The sequence below is a fragment of the Gymnogyps californianus genome, chromosome Z (genome assembly GCF_018139145.2).
Source record: "Gymnogyps californianus isolate 813 chromosome Z, ASM1813914v2, whole genome shotgun sequence".
Lineage (NCBI taxonomy): Eukaryota > Metazoa > Chordata > Aves > Accipitriformes > Cathartidae > Gymnogyps > Gymnogyps californianus.
In genome coordinates, this window is record NC_059500.1 from 84,383,226 (window position 1) to 84,404,651 (window position 21,426).

A 21,426-nucleotide genomic window follows, 5' to 3' on the forward strand; every position below is an offset into this window, starting at 1 on the left:
CAGAAAATTCTATGTAATCTTTCTAGTGGTAATTCATATGCAAAGTTTTCTGTAATTGAATTATATAACACTTGCATGTAGGACATTAAATATGATAAGTAATGCTAATTATGGTTTGAACAGGGCTTCTAAATCTTGAACTCGGAACCATGGCTTATGCTTTTGCAAAAAAATTGGCCATAATATTTTTAGGGACTTTTTTTTGTATTTGATATGTATGTTGAGTATATTCTTAAGGCTGCAAGTTTAAAATCCAAGCATGCAACTACATACCGAAGTCTTTTTGAGAGGGGCTGGGGAGGAAGAGGGAAGTTTGTGTTTAATCAGGACTGATTTGAGGCAGTCTTCTGCTGATGTCTCATTTGACCCTTGCATGTGTTTAAGAGATCTGACCAGCTAGTTCACAAGACATGATTTATGCCTGGAAGAGCTCATTCCTGTCCGATACAGAAAGCACATGCACTGTACAGCCTGCCCTGAGGTCAGCTGGAATCAGTAAAGACGGGGTGCAGCCCATGACAGGGTGAGCCCCAGGTTCCCACAGCAGAAAAAACAATTCTGTTGCTCTGCTGCAAAACTGGTTCTTTGTTTGTTCTTTTTTTTTTTTTGTTCCTCTCCCTCTTTCTCCCACCTTCTCCTGAAGACCTACTGTGTACCAGGCCAGTGGCCAATGTAAATTTACTTGATGGCATTTTGAACTTAAAATTGCTTCAGTGTTTATTATGCTTATCTTCCTGTTGTGATGTGTTTTAACAGGGTGGAGCCAGCTTGCTGCTATGCACTGTGTAATGCTCCCCGACCTGTTGGGACTGGATAAATTCAGACCTCCTCTTCTGGAGATGCTAGCTCGCAGGTGGCAGGATCGATGCTTGGAGGTGATTTCAGTAGTAATTTTGTACTGCTAGGTTTTTGGGTTTTTACGTTGTCTTTTACTGATCACATTTTCCCTTAATATAAAAAAAAAAAACAACAATTCTTGTCTGACACAAGTTCCTGCAGTTGTTACTTATTTCAGATTCAGTAAGTTAATTTTCCAGTTAACCTGTCAAAATGTTGAAAAAGTGATCATGTAGATATATTTATTTATTTCACCTTCTGGATGCTGTATGTATTTTTTAAAAATAAATTAATGGATTAAAAACTTTCATGATTCCATTAAGAATCTTATTAGGAATAAAAAAACCCTACCCTATATTTTCCAAGAGACTGCTGAGTTGCTTTATTTTTTGGAGCGTGTATACAGTAGCCAGTAAATGGTTTGTCACCCAGCTGTTTGATAAATGACTGGTGGGCCTTAACACTACACCTGTGCTGTAGTGGCAAAAAAGTTGTTGAGTGTGCAACTTTCCCAGTGGGAAAGGAGTGACAGAGCTGGGTTGTAGGCTGTAGGTCCTCAGCGGTCCTCTAACTTAATTGGGTATAGGTTTTTTGCTACCTGATTGCCTGTTCTTTTGCTAGATAGGGTATACTGTGAGATGGTTTCCTGAGAGGGTAATTGCTTTGAAACTCATTAAAATTTGTAAGCAACGGAAGTCCAGTTAAGTGTCAGGGTAGTGTATTTATACTCTTTGTCCACAATTTTTTATTTTACCTTGATCAAATCATTTCCTTGTGCGTTAAGTCTTTTAGACCAAAAATGATGTGTGTGTTTATGAACACTTCAGGTGGAACAAGTGATATTAACAGGGGTCATATAGTAAAAGATAGTATTTTGTATTTGTTGGTGTAAAAACCCGGATTTTTTTTTTCTTTTGAAACTTTGGGAAACCTTATGTGCATTTTCCTCTGCTTTCATTGTTCAGTCTTCCATAATATGTAGTAAATGAGTAAATCTCATGGGAAAAAATATTTTTAAGTGATTTTTTTTGTTTTGCTTTTCTATTGCAACATTCGTGACACCTAGAAAAACTTTATTTATTGCACATTTGGAATTTTGGACCCAACTTTGGAAACGCTGTAGAGAAGGGTGATCACAAATTGTTTCTAGAAAACAAGGATTTTGGTGGCCTTTCAATGCATCAGCGCAAGCATAAGGTTCACCCTTATTTCCTTGAGTGAGAAACCTGTCTTGCCGTTCACTTTACGGGATGGGAGACGGCCTCGGTCGGTCTTGCTGTCTGTGCTGAGAAAGGCACGTCCGGGGAGGCCGGGAGGAGGTGGGACAGCTGCTTAGTTTATGCACTGCACTCGTGCCAGGGACTCAGTCGTGACGTTCATCCCCTGGTCTTCTCACGGGGCTGTCCATCTTTGCTCTGTCCTGTTAAGAGTCATCATAGTTGGGGCATGTCCTATATGCATAGTTATTTTGCTTCTGTGTTTAAGGTGGAGAGGGGTGGGGAAGAATGAATGGCTTCTAAAAGCTTAGTTTAGTTTTCTGTAGAAGTTTTTTCCTTTAAGTGGTGCTTTTTGTTCTTCCTAAGTTATACTGAAAACATACTGATAAATATTTGATATTTGAGTTTGTACGACGTTCCTGTTGGCTTTACAGGTAAGAGAAGCTGCCCAGGCCTTATTGCTAGCAGAACTGAGAAGAATTGAGCAGGCAGGTCGGAAAGAAACCATTGATGCTTGGGCTCCTTATTTACCACAGTACATTGACAGCGTTATATCACGTAAGTAATGCTGTGTTAAACCTGAAAATAACTTGGTTGCTAGCTAAAAGAAAAAAAGGCATTTTGTACACAGAATTATGAACAGTACTGCCAATCTAGGGGAAAAATCTAGATTTATATAGAAAAGTTTCTTGAAACTTTCCAAGTAATTTCATAATCATGAAATCACTTCAGGTCACTAATGTTGGTTAAGTAAATTGAACACTTCAGTGCATCTCATTGGGATTGGAGTGTCTTTTGCAAAGGCTGTCCCTGCTGTTGAGGGGCTAGGCTGTAGTTTGGAGTTTTCAGGGAAGAAACCTGCTATGAAAGGGGCTGATAAAATTACAAGGTACTGGTGGTAAAACACTGACGTTCCTTTTCAAAGAATGTATAATTAGATTATAGAAATTGTTATAAAGGGATCCTTTGGCATCCCGAGAGTATAAAAGGATTCTGAAAGGAGCTAATGCAGGGTTGTGCAGTATATGTCCGTCAGTGTCTGTTAAACGTTTGATACAACTCCTGCCCAGTCAGGTGTTCAAAGCCATTGGTTACCAAGTGCTGCAAAGAGATAGTGGGTAAAGATTATTCTCCAAATAAATTAAATCGCTACTGACCACTATTTAATCTGTTGTATTTTTCTCCAAAATACCTATTTTCATTTTATTTGTTGTTATTAAAGCAGAGGTTGTACAGACTCTAAGAGTATACTCTTGGAAGATCTGTCAGCATCATGAGATACTCTATTCAATTATCCATCTAGAAACTTGCCTTATAGAATCACGTCCAGACGCATCTGCCATATACATAACAAACCAGGAAAAATTTATATTTTCATGAATAAGAATGTTTGCTTTTAAGTTGTGGGTATTCATCTTTCTTAAAATGAGATTCTTTTTCCACTGAAGAATGTGGTTTCTATTCAGAGAAAGATCTCTTAAATACCAATTGATTTTTGAGATGTGTAATAATCTTATTAAATCTAAATTGAATGCATAAATTACATGGAACACAATACTTTAAAGTGATGTTGAGAATTTGTTGGTAAGACTAAGCTGTTGTTAATTAGAGCCTTTAGCAGTGTAGCATTTGCCTTATTACGGGGACGTTGTTGCACAGTTAGATGTGCAGCCAAGCAGTGAGTAATAAGTGAAAGTATGTTGTATACACATGTTAAAGAGCCTTGATTCATACTGATAGACATTTGTGCCATTTTGTGTATTAGGATGTATTTTTTTAATTGAACTTCTGAGGTCACTTATACTCAGATTGTAGAATACAGCTATAGTTGCCCTTACTGTCAGGAGTAGCTGCTATAGCAGCTGTTGATGATTGCTAATTTCTTTTCTCTGGAGTGATACTGAATGACCTTGTTGGGTACAAGGTTATGGACATAATTGTGTTGAAGCGTATATAAACCACTCTGTAGTGCCTGCTTTAGCCAGTTGACTGTTTCCAAAAAAAGGAACTTCTTTTTAACATACTTGAAAACAACCAGTAATTTGTGTTTCAGTAATTTGCTATTTCTGGTACTCCTCATTACTTAAACAATTACATTTGAAAGTTTTAGAGAAGAGTATGCACTTCTGTTTTACGTGTGTGTCAGCTGGAAGCATAATATTTTGTTCTGCCTCTTGTGCTTATGTTTGTGCTCAGGTTAGAAGCGTGGCATGCATTTTTATAGCAATAGTCAGGGACTGACTGGTTTAAGAAAAAAACTTCAGTATTTTGTATGCATTCAATTTAAGTACGTATACAGCAGTCTTTTGGCCTCTGTTAGTCATTAGCAGATCAAAGCATATCGTTTGTTTTAACACTAAATTAGGATGTGCTTCTCTGTCAGAACAAGAAAGTTTTAAAACAAAGGAAGAAAATATAAAATAGAGAAATCAGCTGAGCGTGGCTGAATGAGTAACTTGAATGTAAATGTTCAATATTGTGAAAGCACTGATATTGAAAACCTTTCAAACAGGTAATGACTAGCAAATTGGAATTAATTTTTTTTATATTAAGTGTTGAAAACTATGTGAATTAAGGTTACAGAGTTTGTGGTTCTCCTGAATGACAGGGCTGAGAAGACATTTAATAGTGTTATGGTCTGTATGAACGTACACAAAGATGCTGACACTCTGAAGGAGAATAATAATTAGGATATCAGAAAGGAGAAACAAAATAAGGAGCTACAAATGTTGCTGTTGTGGGTAAAGTGTGTATATTAGTTACATTGTAAGACATAATTTAAAAATGACATGTTTTTTAAAGGTCTGGGGAGGAATTGAAGGGGATAAGAATTATTTAGGATGGCCAAAATGGATGCAATGGACTTCTGGAAAGTATAGTTTTATGCTAGAAAGGTAAGGAGAAGAAATATGAAAGATAAAGAAATATTGCTTTGATTCCTCCACTTCTCTCAATTTTGCATCTTGATATAGGGGCATAAATTATTGTCAGCATATTTTTGTGTCCAGCATATGTTGTTATGCTGCAATAGTTCTTATATGCATGATGTAGAAGTGATGCTTCTCTTACACATTAACAGGTTTGTTTTAATTAAAACAAGTGGTAATCGCTAATAGAAAGCTTGCTGCTGATATATTTTGTCATGTGCATTTAATTGGCTCTTGAATGAATTAAGCGTGTAGTACTAGCAAACAGATGAAATCTTTTCCCGGTTTGCGTATTTGGTGCTCAGATCCGATAGTAATTCTGGGACATGACCTTACTCGTACAGATCAAGCAACTGGCATGTCTCCCAGCGTTTTTGATAAAATGTGTTCAGGGGACTTGAAAGACAGGCAGACTTGCACAGGGCTATCTCTTAATAATCTTTTAACTGATGCAAGAGAGATTATTGTCCCCCTGTAGATGGTGGGGTGGAGGAACAGGGAGAAAGCCAAGCAGATCTTATTTTCTCTTTTATGGGTCTGCCAGCACACCGCCAGCTTGCGCTGCGGGGGCCACCTCGAATGGGCCCCGTTACGCTGCCACTGCTCCGAGCAGCTCGCTTGCAGCTGCCTGCACGGCTTCCGCATCACACGATTTGCAGTTCAGGTGTTCGGACGCATTAGGCTTCGTTTCACAGCGCCTTGTAGGGGGAACAATAAATCTTTGTTTTATTTGGTCCTTCAAATCCAAAATTGGCATGTCAGCTTGTTGACCCCACATCGAATGGGGATGGATGTATAAGTGATGCTATGAATTAAACCTATGAGAGATGTTGCAGGTGTTGGTATTTTTCAGGCTCCCACAGGGAGGAAAACAGTTAAGCTTTCAAAGCTTCATCTTGTATCTACTAAGATTATGTCGTGCGACTGTAAATATCTGCCATGGCCTTGTCTGCTCCTCATTTTCACAGCACACAATCATCTCTGAGATGCTGCATAGTCCGTGGGGCGTTTGCCACGAGGACATGTTTTCAGGTGAAGTTTAAAAAGAGAAAAATGCTACTACCTTTTTCTACCTGCTTATTTTTATGAGCAAGGGCTATCTTCAGTGCCAGACGGATTCTTCAAATTAAATTCCCTTTTTAAAGGGATTCCTTTGCTGAATACTATGTTTCTGTTTTGTTTCTCGTATTTATTTATTTTACCTTGGCCAGTGTAACGTTTTCTTAAAACACCAAAGGCATCGTTTCGGGGCTCTGTGCAGTGGGACACCTGCAAGCTCTTGGTGGTGGGTCTGTCTGCCAAGCCCTGGAGGGACAGATGTATTTTTAAATATGTGATGTTACTGCAGATATAAAAATGGCTACCATGGCTTTAATGGAAAGCAAAAGGTTATCTTGCCCCGGCCTTTGTGTGCGTGTGGGATGCGGATGGAGCTGGCAGACAGGCAGCGCGCAGGGCGGCTGGGAGCTGCCCGGGATCGATCGGAGCGGTGTGGAGTGAATTAATGCGAGGCAGGCAGGCTGCCTGTCACGGGCTGCCAGGATGCAGGCAGTGCTGGTCAGTCTCTGCAGAAATCTGTTTTCAGTACATTCTGTCCAGAAATTAAGTATAGACACTTCTCTTGCTTCCCACATTGCTAAAACCCAGTTCATTCAGGTAAATGTTTGTATCAAATTACTGTTTATTTTTAAGTGAAAAATGTGGCAGCACAAAATTAAAGAAACTTAAATAATATTCTTAAATTGTGTCTCTCTTCAAGCTGCTTCAAGTAATAATCCGTGTTATCACTGGAAAGCAAAATAAATATGAAAAGTCTATAATAACGAATATGCCGTTGTCAGTTTTTATGAATGTATTTCTAGTAGACTTATATTTCTGTTAGAAAGTTTTATTTAAAGCCAGATTAATTGAGTAAAACTTAATTAAACTTCCATCGATTTAAATGGAAGTTTTCATTGAGTAAGGATAGTTTGATTGGACCCCAAAGACTTTGCTATTTATGTATGTGGTTGATCATCTTACTCGTGCAAGGTTTGGCTTAAAAGAGCACAAAGAAGTAAGGCAAATAATTTTGTGCTGCAACATTTTTAATGTATTAAATGAATAATGAGTTTAGGATGCTGCAGTAAATAGTAAATTGTAATAATGGCGTAAGTTTCTAATACAAGTATATCTCAATTTTCCAATATTTTCTAATATGTCGACTGGCTTATTTCTAATACATTCAGGGTTTTATGATCCTTTCACTTCTAAAACGTTTTTGGTGAATTATGTAGAAAACACTTGTGTCCAGGAATACATGTTCCTTCTTACTGGATTTTCATTGAGAGGAGATGATAATTTATTGTCTGACATATTTGTGTGATGGCTATTTTTCTCCCCTTTTGGCTTTATCCATTCAGTGTTTTGGGGGGGAATGTTTAATTATTCTGATTAAATAGATTTTTACTTATATTTTTATTTTAATTGTATAAAATTATAATAAACTTTTCTAATTTTTTATACACTACTTAGAATCAATTCATGCAGAGGCACTTATTTCCTTCCTTTGCATTATAACTAGTCTCGCTAAGCTCTTTAGAAAGGTTTAGCACATCTAATACAGAAAATCAGCCTCTTTTCAGCAACTCAGGGCTAGAAAGCAGGGAAAGAGGTGAGGTAATAACTAAATAAGGGCTTTGAATTTTGACCCAGCCTAAACCCGCTGTTTAGGGACTGCTAGACCCTTGGCTTCTGCCAGCTTGGGTGTTCAACCACAGAAAATACTCCCTCTGAGATGAAAGCTCATCAGTCAGAGCCTTCATACTACAGTTTTCAAAAGGCATGCAAAAACTCTTCACCCTTCTCTGGGTGTGGAAAGAAATCAAAGACTTTTAGACTATGGAAGTGATATTTGGGGAACAGCTAGATGCTTGCTGTACCTGCAGAGATTAGCAGCTTCTTGCAATGCAAAACGTAAAGCAGTGTTTAAAAAAAATAACTTCCTCTCTTCCCCTCAACACACTGGCCGACTCCAATGGGTATACACAAATAGATAGTAGTGTTAGAAAATAGTTGGTGCTTGAAGGCGAAGACCAAAAAGTATTTTGGTGAAGTGGTGCGGGAATCCTGGTGTCTGTGTGGAAGTGGTGAAGCCCCCACGGAGCGATGCCCAGGGGCTGCAACAGCGGCACCGTAACAGTGGACTCCTCATCTTTAAGTGTCCTGAATAAGGTTCATGGGCGGTTTGTGATTGCATGTGATCTCTGTGCAGTCATGCCAGCATGCTTAATGAAGTGATATGCTATTGATTTGGCAGTATGTTCCAGTCTGGTTGTATATTTGTTGTCACTGTTTTTTATGTGTGTTGACACAATGGGAAGGATGTTCAGAAAGTTATTTAAAGGTACTAGTTTCTTTATAGAGAGGTTATGTCAGAATGTTAGAAATCGCTGTCAGACAAAATCGCTGTGTTATCACAAGGTATAAGTAATTACTTTGCTGTGAATACCTAGCATTTAAAAACAGTACTAAAAAAGTAAAATCTGGAGCACTCATGAGAAAGATAAATGAAAAGACATTTTCATTGGTATCCTAATAAATCACAGGGGGGGAATCCCTGTCACTGTGTACAACAAGGTTTGTGAATCCACACCTGAAAGCCATTTAACTCTGGGTCATCTTTAAACCAGGTCGGAAACATTGACAATCACATTCATATGTTTGGAGAAGACTAGCAAGTTATTACATGACAACTACTGAGAACTGAAGTAGGGCACGCTAATGATTTCATAAAAAGATCTAAAAGCAGAAGAAGAGCAGCAGCAGGTAGAGTGGGCAGTTCTCCGCTGCCCAGTGCCCGGCTATTACTGGTGCTTGTGTCGGTCAGCGAGAGCTGTCTGCCTTCCACAAGGCAGGGTCATTTACAGACACTTAATTTCTTGTTGGAATTTGGCTGGTGCTGACAAAGGGCTGTGGCCCTTTTTTTAATGGGGACTTAGTGCCCCTGTGGATTGCAAACCTAATGCCGCAATCAGTAAAGCAGCAATCTCTTCATACAATAAGATTTTTGATAGTGTAGGCTGACATAGAGGATGTATTGGGAGGAAAGAATCTTATCAGGGCATCCCTTCAGCCTGCTTTTTAGCTTTCCTAAAGCTCTTTGGGAAGACTATTTGTGAGGCTGTACTTTTCTACCCTTAGCAAAACCCTTCTTTTGATAATGCCTTGATTGAATTGTGGTAAGGCGCATATAGGGAATAATTAAAAATTATAACTGGGCAGAGTATAAATCGGTGAATTACAACTTTAATCACGTGGTGTTATGTGGCATGATTTGGTGTTCATTGTGTAGTTTCTAATAGCAACTAACAGATGCATCCCAACCCAAATGACATGGAATGAGGCAGCTGAATTAATATACTCCCAAGGTCGCTTGGAAAAATGGCACCTTTTTGGCCAGAGAAATGAAGTATTGAGAGGAGATGTAAGAGAAGTTTTGCTGGAACTGTGTATTTTGTGGCTAAATAAGTTGTTAGTGTGTAATATGTGTATCTAATATTTTTAATGATGCTAGAAGACAGCAGAAAAAGAGGCAAATATGGAAGAGATATTTACAGTGTGGAAAAGATTTTTTTTTTTAAAGGATAGGTTTGAAAAGTCTGCATACAGTATGAAGGGAAACCAGAAAATAGTTGCTCTTTGCTTTTCTAGGTTTCATAGAGTTACTTTGCATGGTTCAGAATATCAAAAGATAATTACTTTTTTTTTCATGATCTAAGGATGTTATTTACCAAAATCACTGACTTTTGTGGGTGTTTGGTTGTTTCTTTCAGCTGGAGTAACCACAGAAGCCATTCAAACTGGTAGCGCAAGCCCAGATTCATTGGGAACAGAAGCAAAAGTTCAGGAAGAAGAGCATGATCTGGTTGATGACGACATCACAGCAGGTGAGCATTAATCTAATGAAAATGTTATTTTTTGACATACTAGGTACTGTGCAGAGGAAATGGAACACTTTCTGCCAAATAGTATTTCGTTTTCTCATGAAAAATATGCTAAGGCTGCTTATGAGGAAATGTGTGCTATCAGAAATGAAGTTATTCAACAGTAGAAAAGAGCTGTAGACAAAAACTAAATACCTGCTTAAATGCAACTACTACAATGTTATTGTGTTACTTCTGAATCATTATCTATATTATGTGTTTTGAGCTTTTAAGTCTGCCTGCAACCAACATGTTTAGCTTGTAGTTCTTGAAGATTAAAGGCTTTATATGATTCTTTATAGTTATCCCTTAAATCATTTACCTTGGTGAAAGATCTGATGTAAAGGTGCTATCATCAGTGTGCATGATTGACTTGAGGGGTTTTTTTTTCCAGCACTGCTGGTTTGTTGCACATAGAATTCAAGCGTATTTCATTTTTACAATACTCATATAGCCTTTTACTGTTGCTCTAGTTTATTGTAGGCTGGCAGGTAAAGTCAAGTTCTGGTCCATCAAGACATATTCTGAAATGACAGACCATACAAAAATATGCGTATGATTATAAGCAATTATCTTTTGATTCTTTTTTCATGCTTATTTATGCAGTGTTGTAAGGAAAATATCTATATGCTCAATATCAGTGTCCTTCGAACTTGAATGATTACAGTATGTATTTTAGCTTAGCGTACTGAAGATTATAGAGTCTGAAAGCTATCTTTTTTTTTTTTTTGGGGGGGGGGGGGGGGGGGGGGGGGGGGGGGGGGGGGGGGCTGAGCTTTGTATAGATTTTTGTGAAAGTCTAAAAGAAAACTAGCTATTCCTATTGACCTGAAGATGGTTAGTATGGCAGATCTAGTTTTGGGTCAAATCTCTGGCTGAAGGTACCTGAGACAGGATCACTGCTGGTGGAAGAACAGCCTGTCTGGAGTAGGGAGCATTAACACAGGTTGGGGGTAAAAGGCTAACTGGAAGTAGCCAGGAGGGAGGTAGGATGCTGGGAATGCCTTTAGCAGCTAGGGGACGATGCAGGACTTGTCAAGAAACAACAAAGAATAGAGGACAGACCCTCGGAAAAAATAGATTAATGAATGGGCTCGGCATACACTGAAACACAGGTTTCCCTAGCATATACGTCAGATCAGTGTTTCCTTCAGGAACATATACCATCTCCTTGGCTCCACATCTCTTAGAGACCTTCTGGTTCTTTTTCTGGAAGCTTTAGCAATAGCAGTATTATAAACCAGTGTGTGTTGTATCTGGGACAGCTTTCTGCCCCTTCGATGTCATATGTTCTTTTCATGGGAAAGATTGAAGATGGGACACTTTAATGGAGTAAGTTCCAAATTATGTGTGGTTTTTTGCTATGTGCTAGACGGAGTTTTGAGGGTTTCAGAAAGCTATCCACTGTGTTGCTAGAATCTGATGGTAGTAACAATTTTATTTACAGAGAAAGTGTTCCTGTTATTAAAAGCAGTTGAGCTTTAAAAAGGTATCCTGAGTAAAGATGAAATTTCAGTCTACAACTGAATACAATTAGTTTTGTGTTGGTAGAATAGAAAAAAAAAAAGACTTTTGAGACAATTTAAACTTAACCTTATCTTAAAAATATGTTGCAGCTCCTTTCTGTAGTGGTCCTATTAAGGCTAATAATTATTGATTTGACTGCACAAAGTAATGCTGGTGTGCAGTGGTCAACAGGATTTTTTTCAGTTCAAATTGAGATTCACCAAATGCTTTCATTTATCCAAATAATTTTTTAAAAGGATCACTTTCACATCAGTCCTTTTAAAGATTAAAGCATTTTAGCTTAGTTGGCTGAAAAGCACTGAAGCCTGTTTCTGGAAAATACTTCAGTAATACACTACAGTGCCTCTTAAGCATTTAAAAAACACACATAGGAGTTATTTAGAAAATTGGGTCTGTCTTCAAATGCACTGAAAATACATGCATGAACAGTCTTCCAGTGTAGTAGTGGTATGTATTGCTGTCTTTAATGCCTGAAAGGCTTTTCTGGATAAATAAAAGCAGAGCAAACGTTTTGCTTAAATAATTCATATGTGGACAACAGCATTTTTTCCTAGTTGGGCATAAAATCTACTGGCTTCAGTGGTCAAAATTTTGGAATTCATCATGATGGTAAATTGGCTTTTTCAAAATTTATTTTAAATTTTTTTAAATTTTGTAATTTGTAATCTATTTGTATTCTCTGTGTAGTTTTAGGCTTCAAGTTAGCATCTAAGTTTTCATTTAGAAATGCAAATATGTTTTTGCAGTAAACAAAGGAAGAGCAAAATACTTTAAGAAAAACCCACCACAACATAGTACTGTTACATATTTGGAAATACAGATATACGTCTTTATGTTTTAGCACAGATGCAGCAGCATCTATAGGGGTGGTAAAGCAAGGACATGGCTGAGCATGTAACAGGGATGAAGGGTCAAATGTCACCGATGCTGTGAAAAAGGCTGCTTTGTAGTGCATCGCTACCTCTGACAGATTTATTTACTTACAAAGAAAATGATGTAATAGCATAAATAGACTGTCTTTAGAAATCCACTGAAGTCACCCTGTGGAGCTGTTTTGGAAATGAAGAACTTCAAGGAAGTAACTGTTAGGTTGCAAAGTGTTTGCCTCTGAGCTGTGCAATGTTACCTTAATAATGGAAATAAGTAACATATTGGGGCATAATATGATACATATTCTGAATATTGTATGGATTGTTCTTATACCTAATCAACAGAAACTTCTAGCAAGTTCAGAATTAATTTAGTTCTAATTAATTCCCAGGGTGACTGTAGATGTTACGCAAATGTCCTGTCAGTGGCATTTGGTATTGCTTGTGGTTGTAATAGGAATGCCAGGTTTCAGTTAAGACTTTGCTGCTGATGGTATTTCCATAAATAAAACCAGTAACAGATACATTTTCATTCTATTCTATGTGAGCCAACATAAATATTTATCATTTTAGGAAAGGCTGTGATGCAGCATAGTCAATTGCTGCATCAGGATAGTGGGGAATTGAAATGCAATTTATTCCTAAGGATCTGTCATTCGAAAAAGCTGTAGCTGCAGAGGTCAGGCTTACTATTGGGTCCAGTCCATTTTCTCCTGCATGCTGCCGTGATGTTAGTGCACAGAACGGGAAGAAATAATGGTCAGCCTTCTCCTCGTCCCTTGGTGATCCCTTGCGCAGAGAGAGAGAAAGACCTGTTTGAAAATGTGTTGTAGCAGGTTAAGGCAGTAAATAGATCCTTTAAAAATACTCTTTGTTTAGCCGTGTAACCAAAATGAGTCTCAGTCAAGCACGTGCTTATGTATGACTTGTGCATTGTACAGACACAATTATTTCTGATAGGAGAGAGTTCGAGCAGTTATAGTAGTGCACATACAAAAGTTTATATAGAAAATAAAATCTAGGAATGCTACTGATAAATGTTTGTCAACTTGAAAATTTACTCTTTTAAATCTCTTCCTTCAATTTTCACAAACCTATTTTTGAGCATAACGAGTAGTATTTTTCCAGCAATAATTATGCTTTATCTGGCAAAGTCAGAAGTAAGAAATATTGCTAGATTAATCCATACTCTGAACTTAGAAATAGCTCTTTAATCAGTGACAATATTTGTCTGTGTTAAAGCTCCAACAGTGTAAGGGCAGGGATTGTGTTTCTTGTGATTTGTCTTGTATCTTACTGCATCACTGCTGTTGAAGTGCAGCAGTACATGGAATGCATTTGCAAACGTTTTTAACTGCCATCATTTTCTCCTATTTCGAGCACTTCTTATTTTACCTGCACTGTCTAGACTTTCTGATTTTGGTACCATCTAACTATTTGAAGTAGTTTTAAATTAGTTCCTAGGTGATGTATTATTTTTCTCTGTGTGTTGTTACAATTTTTTACTCGAAAGCTTATACTGTAACAGAAGAAAATACTTCAACAAACTGTGAACTGAGAGTTGTGGACAGTCATCTGTTAAGTCATATACTATGCTTTTTTTTCTTTTTTAAAATTTAATAATATATTGAGCTTATGGACTACTTTGGTGGTTTCTCTCATTCTCTTTCTTACTGCTGGAGCTGGACTTCTTTAAAGGGGGAGCGACAGGTGCCGTTGCCCATTGCGTCCCTCCCGTTACCAGCCGGACTTGCACTGAAAATTTGGGGTGGAGTGGAGGTACACAACAAATGAAACCATCTGCCATCCCCAGCAAACAAGCCAGTGGCCCACTGTTCAGCACAATGAGGGTGCCAAAAGAGTCAGTCTCTGGACAAAGTTCCTGCTGGGTTTCTTTTAAGTAGGTTAGACGGAACCTGAGCACCTTCTACAAACCCTGTCACATACATTTTTGTATCTCCAAAGCCCACCATAGAGAGATCAAAAAAAGCTTTTAATTTGTATTTAATCACTCATTGGAAAACCATCTACCATATCATGCACTGACTATTGTGTAAAACACCAGAAAAGTGAGGTTTTATCATCCAAAGCAAACTTCATCCCTTTCAGATGCTAATTAAGAAAACAGAGAAAATACACGCTGACTCGTCTCTGTCACTTGGTCTTTTCTCTTACAATTAAAAGTTGAATGTGAATTCACAGACACAGGTTATTTAACATGTGAAAGTTAATTTTTCAATGGAGTTGTCGTGTGTACTAACAGGAATTCTGAAGCACCTTGAGAAATGTGTCTAACAGATAACTGTATACCAAGTTAACTGAGAATCTAGGTTCCAACAACATGTAATTAGCTGTCTATAGGGAGCATGAAATTAGGGGTAAAATTCCGTTCCTTATTTTTAAGGAAACATAATTCATGTAAAAACACAGGGTTTTCCAACAAAGCTGCGTGTATTTGAAAATATATGGGCATCTGCCAGTCAAGCAGATGTCGCCCAGTAAACGCCATTAAGAGCTCTGCTCTCTGCGAGGGGGTTACGGGCTTGACATCTGTCTGAGTGGCATCTGTCAGCGTTGGGAGAGTGCTACGTGTATTCATTAAGGAAGTACTAATTCAAGACAACTGGTTTGTTTGGGGGGCTGGTGGGGTGGTTTGTAATTAACGGAGAAGCGCAGAGCAGTTGCAGAGTTGTGAGCTGTGGGCTGTGCTGAGCGCTGTGGGGTCCGTCCTCAGCCGGGCAGGGGCTGCCACAGAGCCGGCTCCAAACCGGGCTGCCAGCTTGTGTTTAGTTATAACGTTTATATTGATTTAGAAATAACTGACACTTCAAAAATGACTGTAGATTTCAAAAAATAAATTAAAAGTGCTTTGGCTGAAAAAGCTAGCAAACGTGAATAATAATTTCAAAAAGATTTACTTAACAAAAGGCAATATACGTAGGTTTTAAGCTCTAACTTGGATTGCAGCATTGTTAAATATCTTTGTCCTCTGTGGGAAGCAACATCAGTTTTTCTTCAGCTTGAGAGCCACGGAGCTGAAAACAGAAAAGCTTGGACGCCTGGACGCGTGTGCCAGCGTCACGTTGTTCAGCAGCTGCTTGTCTGCCGGCCCGAAGGCGGCATCTCGGGGAGCTGCTTTGGAAAGGGTGTGCAGAACTTGGATTGCAGTTACCCCTGTGCTGCAGGTTTTGTGTAGTTGAGGACTAACAATTCTTGCTGCTCGCCAGTGGCCGGCCGGGGGGTGCAGGACACAGCACCTCTCCTACCTCCCACGAGGGCAGCAAATCCGCTGAGCGTAAAACCTGGCAGAGCTGCCGTGTCTAGAGGGTGGACGTTTTGGTGTGTTAATTAAGTTTAGCATTCTCTCTCTACCTATGTGTTTACACCATGTCGTACTAATTTAGAGGCCACAACTTATAGGAGCAAATAACTTTTCAAATTTTAAAATGTTTACTTCATCTATGACATATTTCAATGAAATCAGTATATTACATGAAAGCCATATTCGCAGACAGTGCAGTTTTGAATAAAGACTGTGTTAACTATTGATTTCTTTAATGTAGCATGAGAAGCAGTCTCTAACATGCATTCATCTACAAATGCTTGCTTTTGTATTTGAAAACATAACTTTTTTCATTTAGTTTTGTATACTTTCTGATAGCTGTACTTATTTGATGATATACAGCTTAATACTAAACTTCGTGTAATGTATCCAAGTAGTATCAGTCCCTACACAGTCTTATTTTTGTGTGTGAAAGTGGGAAGTCAGCATCAGTGTGTGCTTTATACGTCAGTACTTTGTGAAAATCGATCTGGGACTCTTGTCTGAAATTCTTTTGTTGTTTTGGTGGCAGATGTCTTCTTCCAGCGCTGCACAGTCTCCCTTTGTGCTGCAGTTACTCTGAAAAATCGTATTAACTTGGGAAAAGTTAGTTCTCTTTGTCTTAAAAACATTTATACCTTAATAGTATTCTTGTGGCTGCTCATCTTCTCTCAGTGACATTAGGCAGAAACGCTTCAGCGTAATGTTTTCCTTAATTCAATCAAAGACTTTTGAAAGATCATTACAGTCAAAAGAAAATTATTTAGAAGAATTTCTTCAGGTGTAGAAGTGGAGTTTTAAAGAGGCACAGGTTATAAAAGCAATGTATTAAAATGTGGCTTTTCTAGTATTCCTGAGAGTCCTCATTTTTTGTTTTCTTTTTATTCTGTTATGTTTAATTTTTGGTTAGCGTTGCAACCAAAAGCTTCGTAAGTCTCATACTTTCTGGGTTTTCTTTTTGGTTCTAATAATAGTGTAATGATGTTAAAGTGTGTGGTGGGAGTATGCTTAAATTTAAGCAGGTGTTTTCTTTGATGGTTGAGGCACATGAGTGTATAAACAGTTTCTGTTTTCTGTCACTGCTGGGCAATGCGTTGGGGACATGGCAAGGCCACCAGTTTTGCTACAGTTCTTAGCCAGCTTCTTTACAGCAGTTGTTTTGCCTAAAAAAAAAAAAAAAAAAAAAATTCTCATGTGTGTCTTACATTTGAAGAATTCCTTCAGAGGCACAGCAAGTCTTTGCGTTTTAGTGTTCGACAGAGGAGTTTTACTCCCCACGTGGTACCCTGAGGAGGCAGCGGGCAGGGAAGTCCCTTGCAATGCGTGCTGCAGCTCTAGCAAGGAATGCAGCAGCTCTGAGGCCTTTGGTAAGGCACAGCTAACGCAGGTAACGCCGCTCCCGTGCTGCCTTCGGGACGTGTGACAGCATCGGTACAGCTCCTTCTAACGTCCGGCATTTCAGAAAGGTGTGTGGTGACAAACAGGTGCAAACATCTCTCCGATTTCCCTTAATCCACCTCAGTAAGTTTTAAGTTAGCAGTATTTATTTGCGTAAATTAACCATTTCCATGTGGAAGACAGTTCTTACAAATGTTGCCATAAGAACTACTGGAGTCTAGGAATTTCCATGTGGAGATTACTTTCCCAGAAGCTTGTGCCGGTTATTACTACATGAATCCTTTACTTGACGACCAATATATTGTTAAATATAATGTACAACTTCTTTAAGATTTCCTTGGAAGCAACTTCTGAAATTTAGGAAGATTTTTTTGTTTAAGTTTGCTGGACATCTGTAGTTTGAGATCACTGTCTACCATTTTATGCAATGTGAGCTGTTTTTCATCTGTAATACAGTAAGTTTATTGCAGAATATGAATTTACTGCATCAACAGCAGTAATAATAATTCTGTTTAATAACAATTGCTGTGTTGAATTTAATTGTTACTTTTTATTACCTAGATATCTGAGTGCTGTTGCCCTGAGGTTATACTAATTCCTGGGGCAATGAAGTAGTGATGTAAAGCAAAGACCTGAAATCTCTGTGCTTTTTTAATTTACATTTTTGGGCTTGCTGGTGGAAAAATAAGGTAGATGTTAAGGTTTAAAATGTCAAGCCACAATTTCATTTATAATTACATATAGCTTATTAAAAGAACCAAACATGGGCAGAGTTTACTTGTGTGGATACAGAACATCTCTTATAACTCAGAGTTAAACTGCTGGTGCCTCAGGGTCTGCTTTAATTCGTGAAGGAAGAGATAAGGTCTGCATGGATCTAGTGGTCTCCTCACCCCTGGGTGCATAAGCCTTTCATGTGTCATCTGAACACTTTCTATAACCCTGACAATACGTAGACTACATTTCAGAGGCCCCCACTTCATCAGTTTAAAACACACTTGCTCTGTGTACTGCTCTTGTGACTTTAATGCCTTATCGCCTCCTCTGACCTATTTTCCTTCTCAAAAATATCAGGTGGTGTCTCAGCACTAAGTCAGTCTATGTTGGACTTAAAAAAAGAAGAAAATATTTCTCTGTGTTGAAATCGCAGAACTAGCTACGGGCACCCAGCAGCACAATAACCTGCTGAGCAGAAATCGTTGACCAGGTAATTGTTTGTGATAGCAGGATTGTGGTCTGTAGCAGTCTGCGTGGTATGCCAGGATGGGATCATAAATATTCACCGTAAAAACCCCCATCCTTCACCTTCCTGCCCAAGGAGAGTCTTGTGTGGTCACCTGGACATAGCGAGTAGCTGTTGCATCTTATTTGCCCTAAACATTCATCTTTCTTGCATGAATCAAAGTGCTCAGTGGAAGCTCTGCTTCTCTCCAGAAAACCCTCCTGGCCCATCTTCTTTTCATGCCGTGTAATGAGCTGCGCTGCTCAAAGCAAGCAGGAGGTATTCGTAACAGCATGAGACCGGCAGGTTGGCCCGTGCCTCTAGGACCGTCCTGGGCTTCGTCTCCTGCGCTCTCTGTGCCGCAGCCTGCGGCCGGCCTCTCCTCTCCCCTCTCCAGCACCCCAGAGCCTGAGCAGTCGCTGTAGCAGTGGCCTCTTTCTCCTGAGCTCCAGCTGGACTTTCCTCGTGACATGGGACACCTTGGTGAACAGCAGGTGTGAAATGCAGGTGTGAAATGAGACGTAGTCGTAACCACATCATTTCCTTACACGTGGTCTCTTCCAGTGCTGGAAGAGTAAATTTTTGACAGACTTAGTTTTGGTTACTGTGTTCCATCATTGGCAGATCTTTTTCACTACTTCCCAATAGTTGTTTGAAGGCGTGTTTTTGCTATGCATAGTTCTTCAGGTTTTACATGCAAACCACACTACTTCGCACAAGTTTTGCAGGACCTGATGATAGGAAGAACATCAAACATGGAGGGTTTTGACTGAGGTCAATCTTAAGTGGATAAGGGAGCTGTTATCACAATTTCAGATTGTGAATCTTCCCCCAGGGTGACAGGAGCAATGAAAAACAAAAGGCATACAAGGTACCAGGCTGACATTTAGAACAATAAACGGCGGTGCCAATCTGCACCTTTCGGCTCCTGACTTTGGTGTTCTGAATTTCCTTCCCTACCTCTTTCCAGTAACTCAAGGTAACTAGGGTCGTGGGTTGTCCTTCGGGTACCTAAAACATGGGAAGGGAATTCCCCCAGGCTGTCTTGCTCTGTGAGTGGGATTTGAAGGGAAGGAGAATACCTAGTCAAAACCTTGCGTCATTTAACAAGTGAAGAATTGCAGCTGGTTGGACTATTTGTGTTTGAAAGCAACTTCTTGTAGTTAGTTACAAAAAGAGAAATTGTGTCCATTCATTTGTAATAATTCTAGACTCTACTGTTTGGTGTGTGTGTATGTATGTATGCATTGTGTTAAGAAACCAGCTGGACCCTTTCTATGGTTAACTGTGTATTTTAAGCATAGGATTAGTCACAGCAAAGTTAGAGGACGTTATTCTTAAAATTAATTAGTTCTATTGATACATCTTAAAAATGGTATTTCCTTAGTTTGCGTTGCAGTTTTTCTAGGTAGATGGATGAAAACAACTTTTAGGTTCTGAAGACCCGTTTCTGTGGGTGCTGTCTGATGTCATTTTATTCTAAACAAAAGTACTTGTCATGAAGACAGAGGTCTGGTATGAAATTTATAGCAGTTTTTTGTAACATGTTTTAATAGCAGCTGGTTTTATAGCATTTTATAGTGTTTTTCTTTTACCTTCTGGATAGTCAGGTTTTCCAGCTAGCAGGTTCAAAACATCAGTTATCTACATAGTATATGAAAAACCTGATGGAAGTTTAAAAAAAAAAAAAAAAATAGCAATGCCTTATTGTATTGGAAATTGCTTGTTTTTACATTTCAGCTGTAGTTTGGACAGCTGTAACTATTAAAAAGTAAAATATAATGTGAACATATTGAACTGTGTTAAAAGATTATCATTTCAATAGTACTTCTTATATGCAAAAACTTTAATTTTACCTACTTACGCAAGAGAGAAGATTATTAAAGTTCATACACTTCATTCTTTTACCAGTCTTTGCACTTTGATAAATAAATAGATCATCTAAGATTCAATAGGCCAATTGCAGCATATAATAGCTATTCAGAGGCAATTAAACTGCCTTTTTTCATGCCGGCATGTGAGCGTGCCCTTTCACAACCTTCAACTTGATTTGTGGTGATTCAAAATTAACTTAAAAGTCTTGTTTGCTGACAGCTTAAAGCTTAATTGACTGAAAGCCAAATAGAGTGTGTTCTGTATTCAGCGCTGGAGCCCTCGATAAAGCTGTGTGTAAATCGCGCGTGCTGAAAGGCAGTGCCGGGTCCCTCTCTGCCTGTACCAGGGTGGGAACCGCTCCGCGGGGTCGTGCATCCCACCGGCTTGGCCCTGGGGCTCCCCGGCCCCGGGGCTCCCCGGCCGTGGCCGCGGGCCTTCGGCTTCTGCAGGGCCGGCGCGGTTCTGGCACTGCCCTGGGGCTTCCTCCCTCCCTGCTGCCGCCTCTTGCTCCTGCACAAACCTGCACCTGCCTTCCGAGGAGATGCTTGTTTTTCCAGTTTCTAGCTGTATTAGATGATAGTGAATCAGAAAATGAGAATTACATCTTGTTGGTTTCACTATTTGATTAAAATGATCCCACTGAAAAGTAAAGTCTACTGTGGTTTAAATAAAATTTAAGTATTAAAGAATGTTGGTCTAAAGACTCTCTATATTGCTAAACAAGCAACAAATAAATATTAAAATGTGTTTCACAGTATCCATGGAATTCCTTTCCATCTGTAGGCACAGGGGGGATCTGAAATGTGTTTGTGTACGTATACTGTCGTAACAGGACATACCTGGAGTGCAAAGGCTATATGGGAAGGCTCTGGAACAGTGCTGAAAAGTAACCACCGACGTGTTTTTTCTGGGTTAAGTTGGGGGAAAAAATTCCTGATGAAATATTACCCCCATCTTCATCTAAATTCTCTTTGTTATGCTGCTAAAAGCTTTCCTTTTTCTCCTTTTTCTTTCTATATTTCTATATAGAAAAGCTTGTTTTGTTGTGGGGTGCTGCTCAACACTACCCGTCGTTCTTGTGCCACAATTTACTAAGTGCAGGTTTGGTGCCTTTGCAGCTGTAGGTTCCCCCCACTCCTCCCAGTGATGGTTGATGCAAAGCATCATAGGAGGTGCCTGCAAATAAGTATTTGACAGTGATTTTTTTTGTGTGTGTGTGTTACAGAATGTTCTTAAGGATGTATTAAATCATTTGAAATTAAATGTCT

At 39.0% G+C, this 21,426-nt stretch overlaps 1 protein-coding gene across 5 annotated transcripts in view; it reads left to right on the forward strand.

Moving 5' to 3' along the window:
• The window catches only part of WDR7 (WD repeat domain 7), a 145,752-nt gene that overhangs the window by 42,075 nt on the left and 82,251 nt on the right, over positions 1 to 21,426 (forward strand). For all 5 annotated transcript variants that reach the window (XM_050912501.1, XM_050912502.1, XM_050912503.1 and 2 more), the window contains 3 exons: positions 757 to 875; positions 2,489 to 2,612; positions 9,796 to 9,909. In XM_050912501.1, coding sequence (XP_050768458.1) covers positions 757 to 875; positions 2,489 to 2,612; positions 9,796 to 9,909 — 357 coding nt within the window. The remainder of the gene's footprint in view (positions 1 to 756; positions 876 to 2,488; positions 2,613 to 9,795; positions 9,910 to 21,426) is intronic.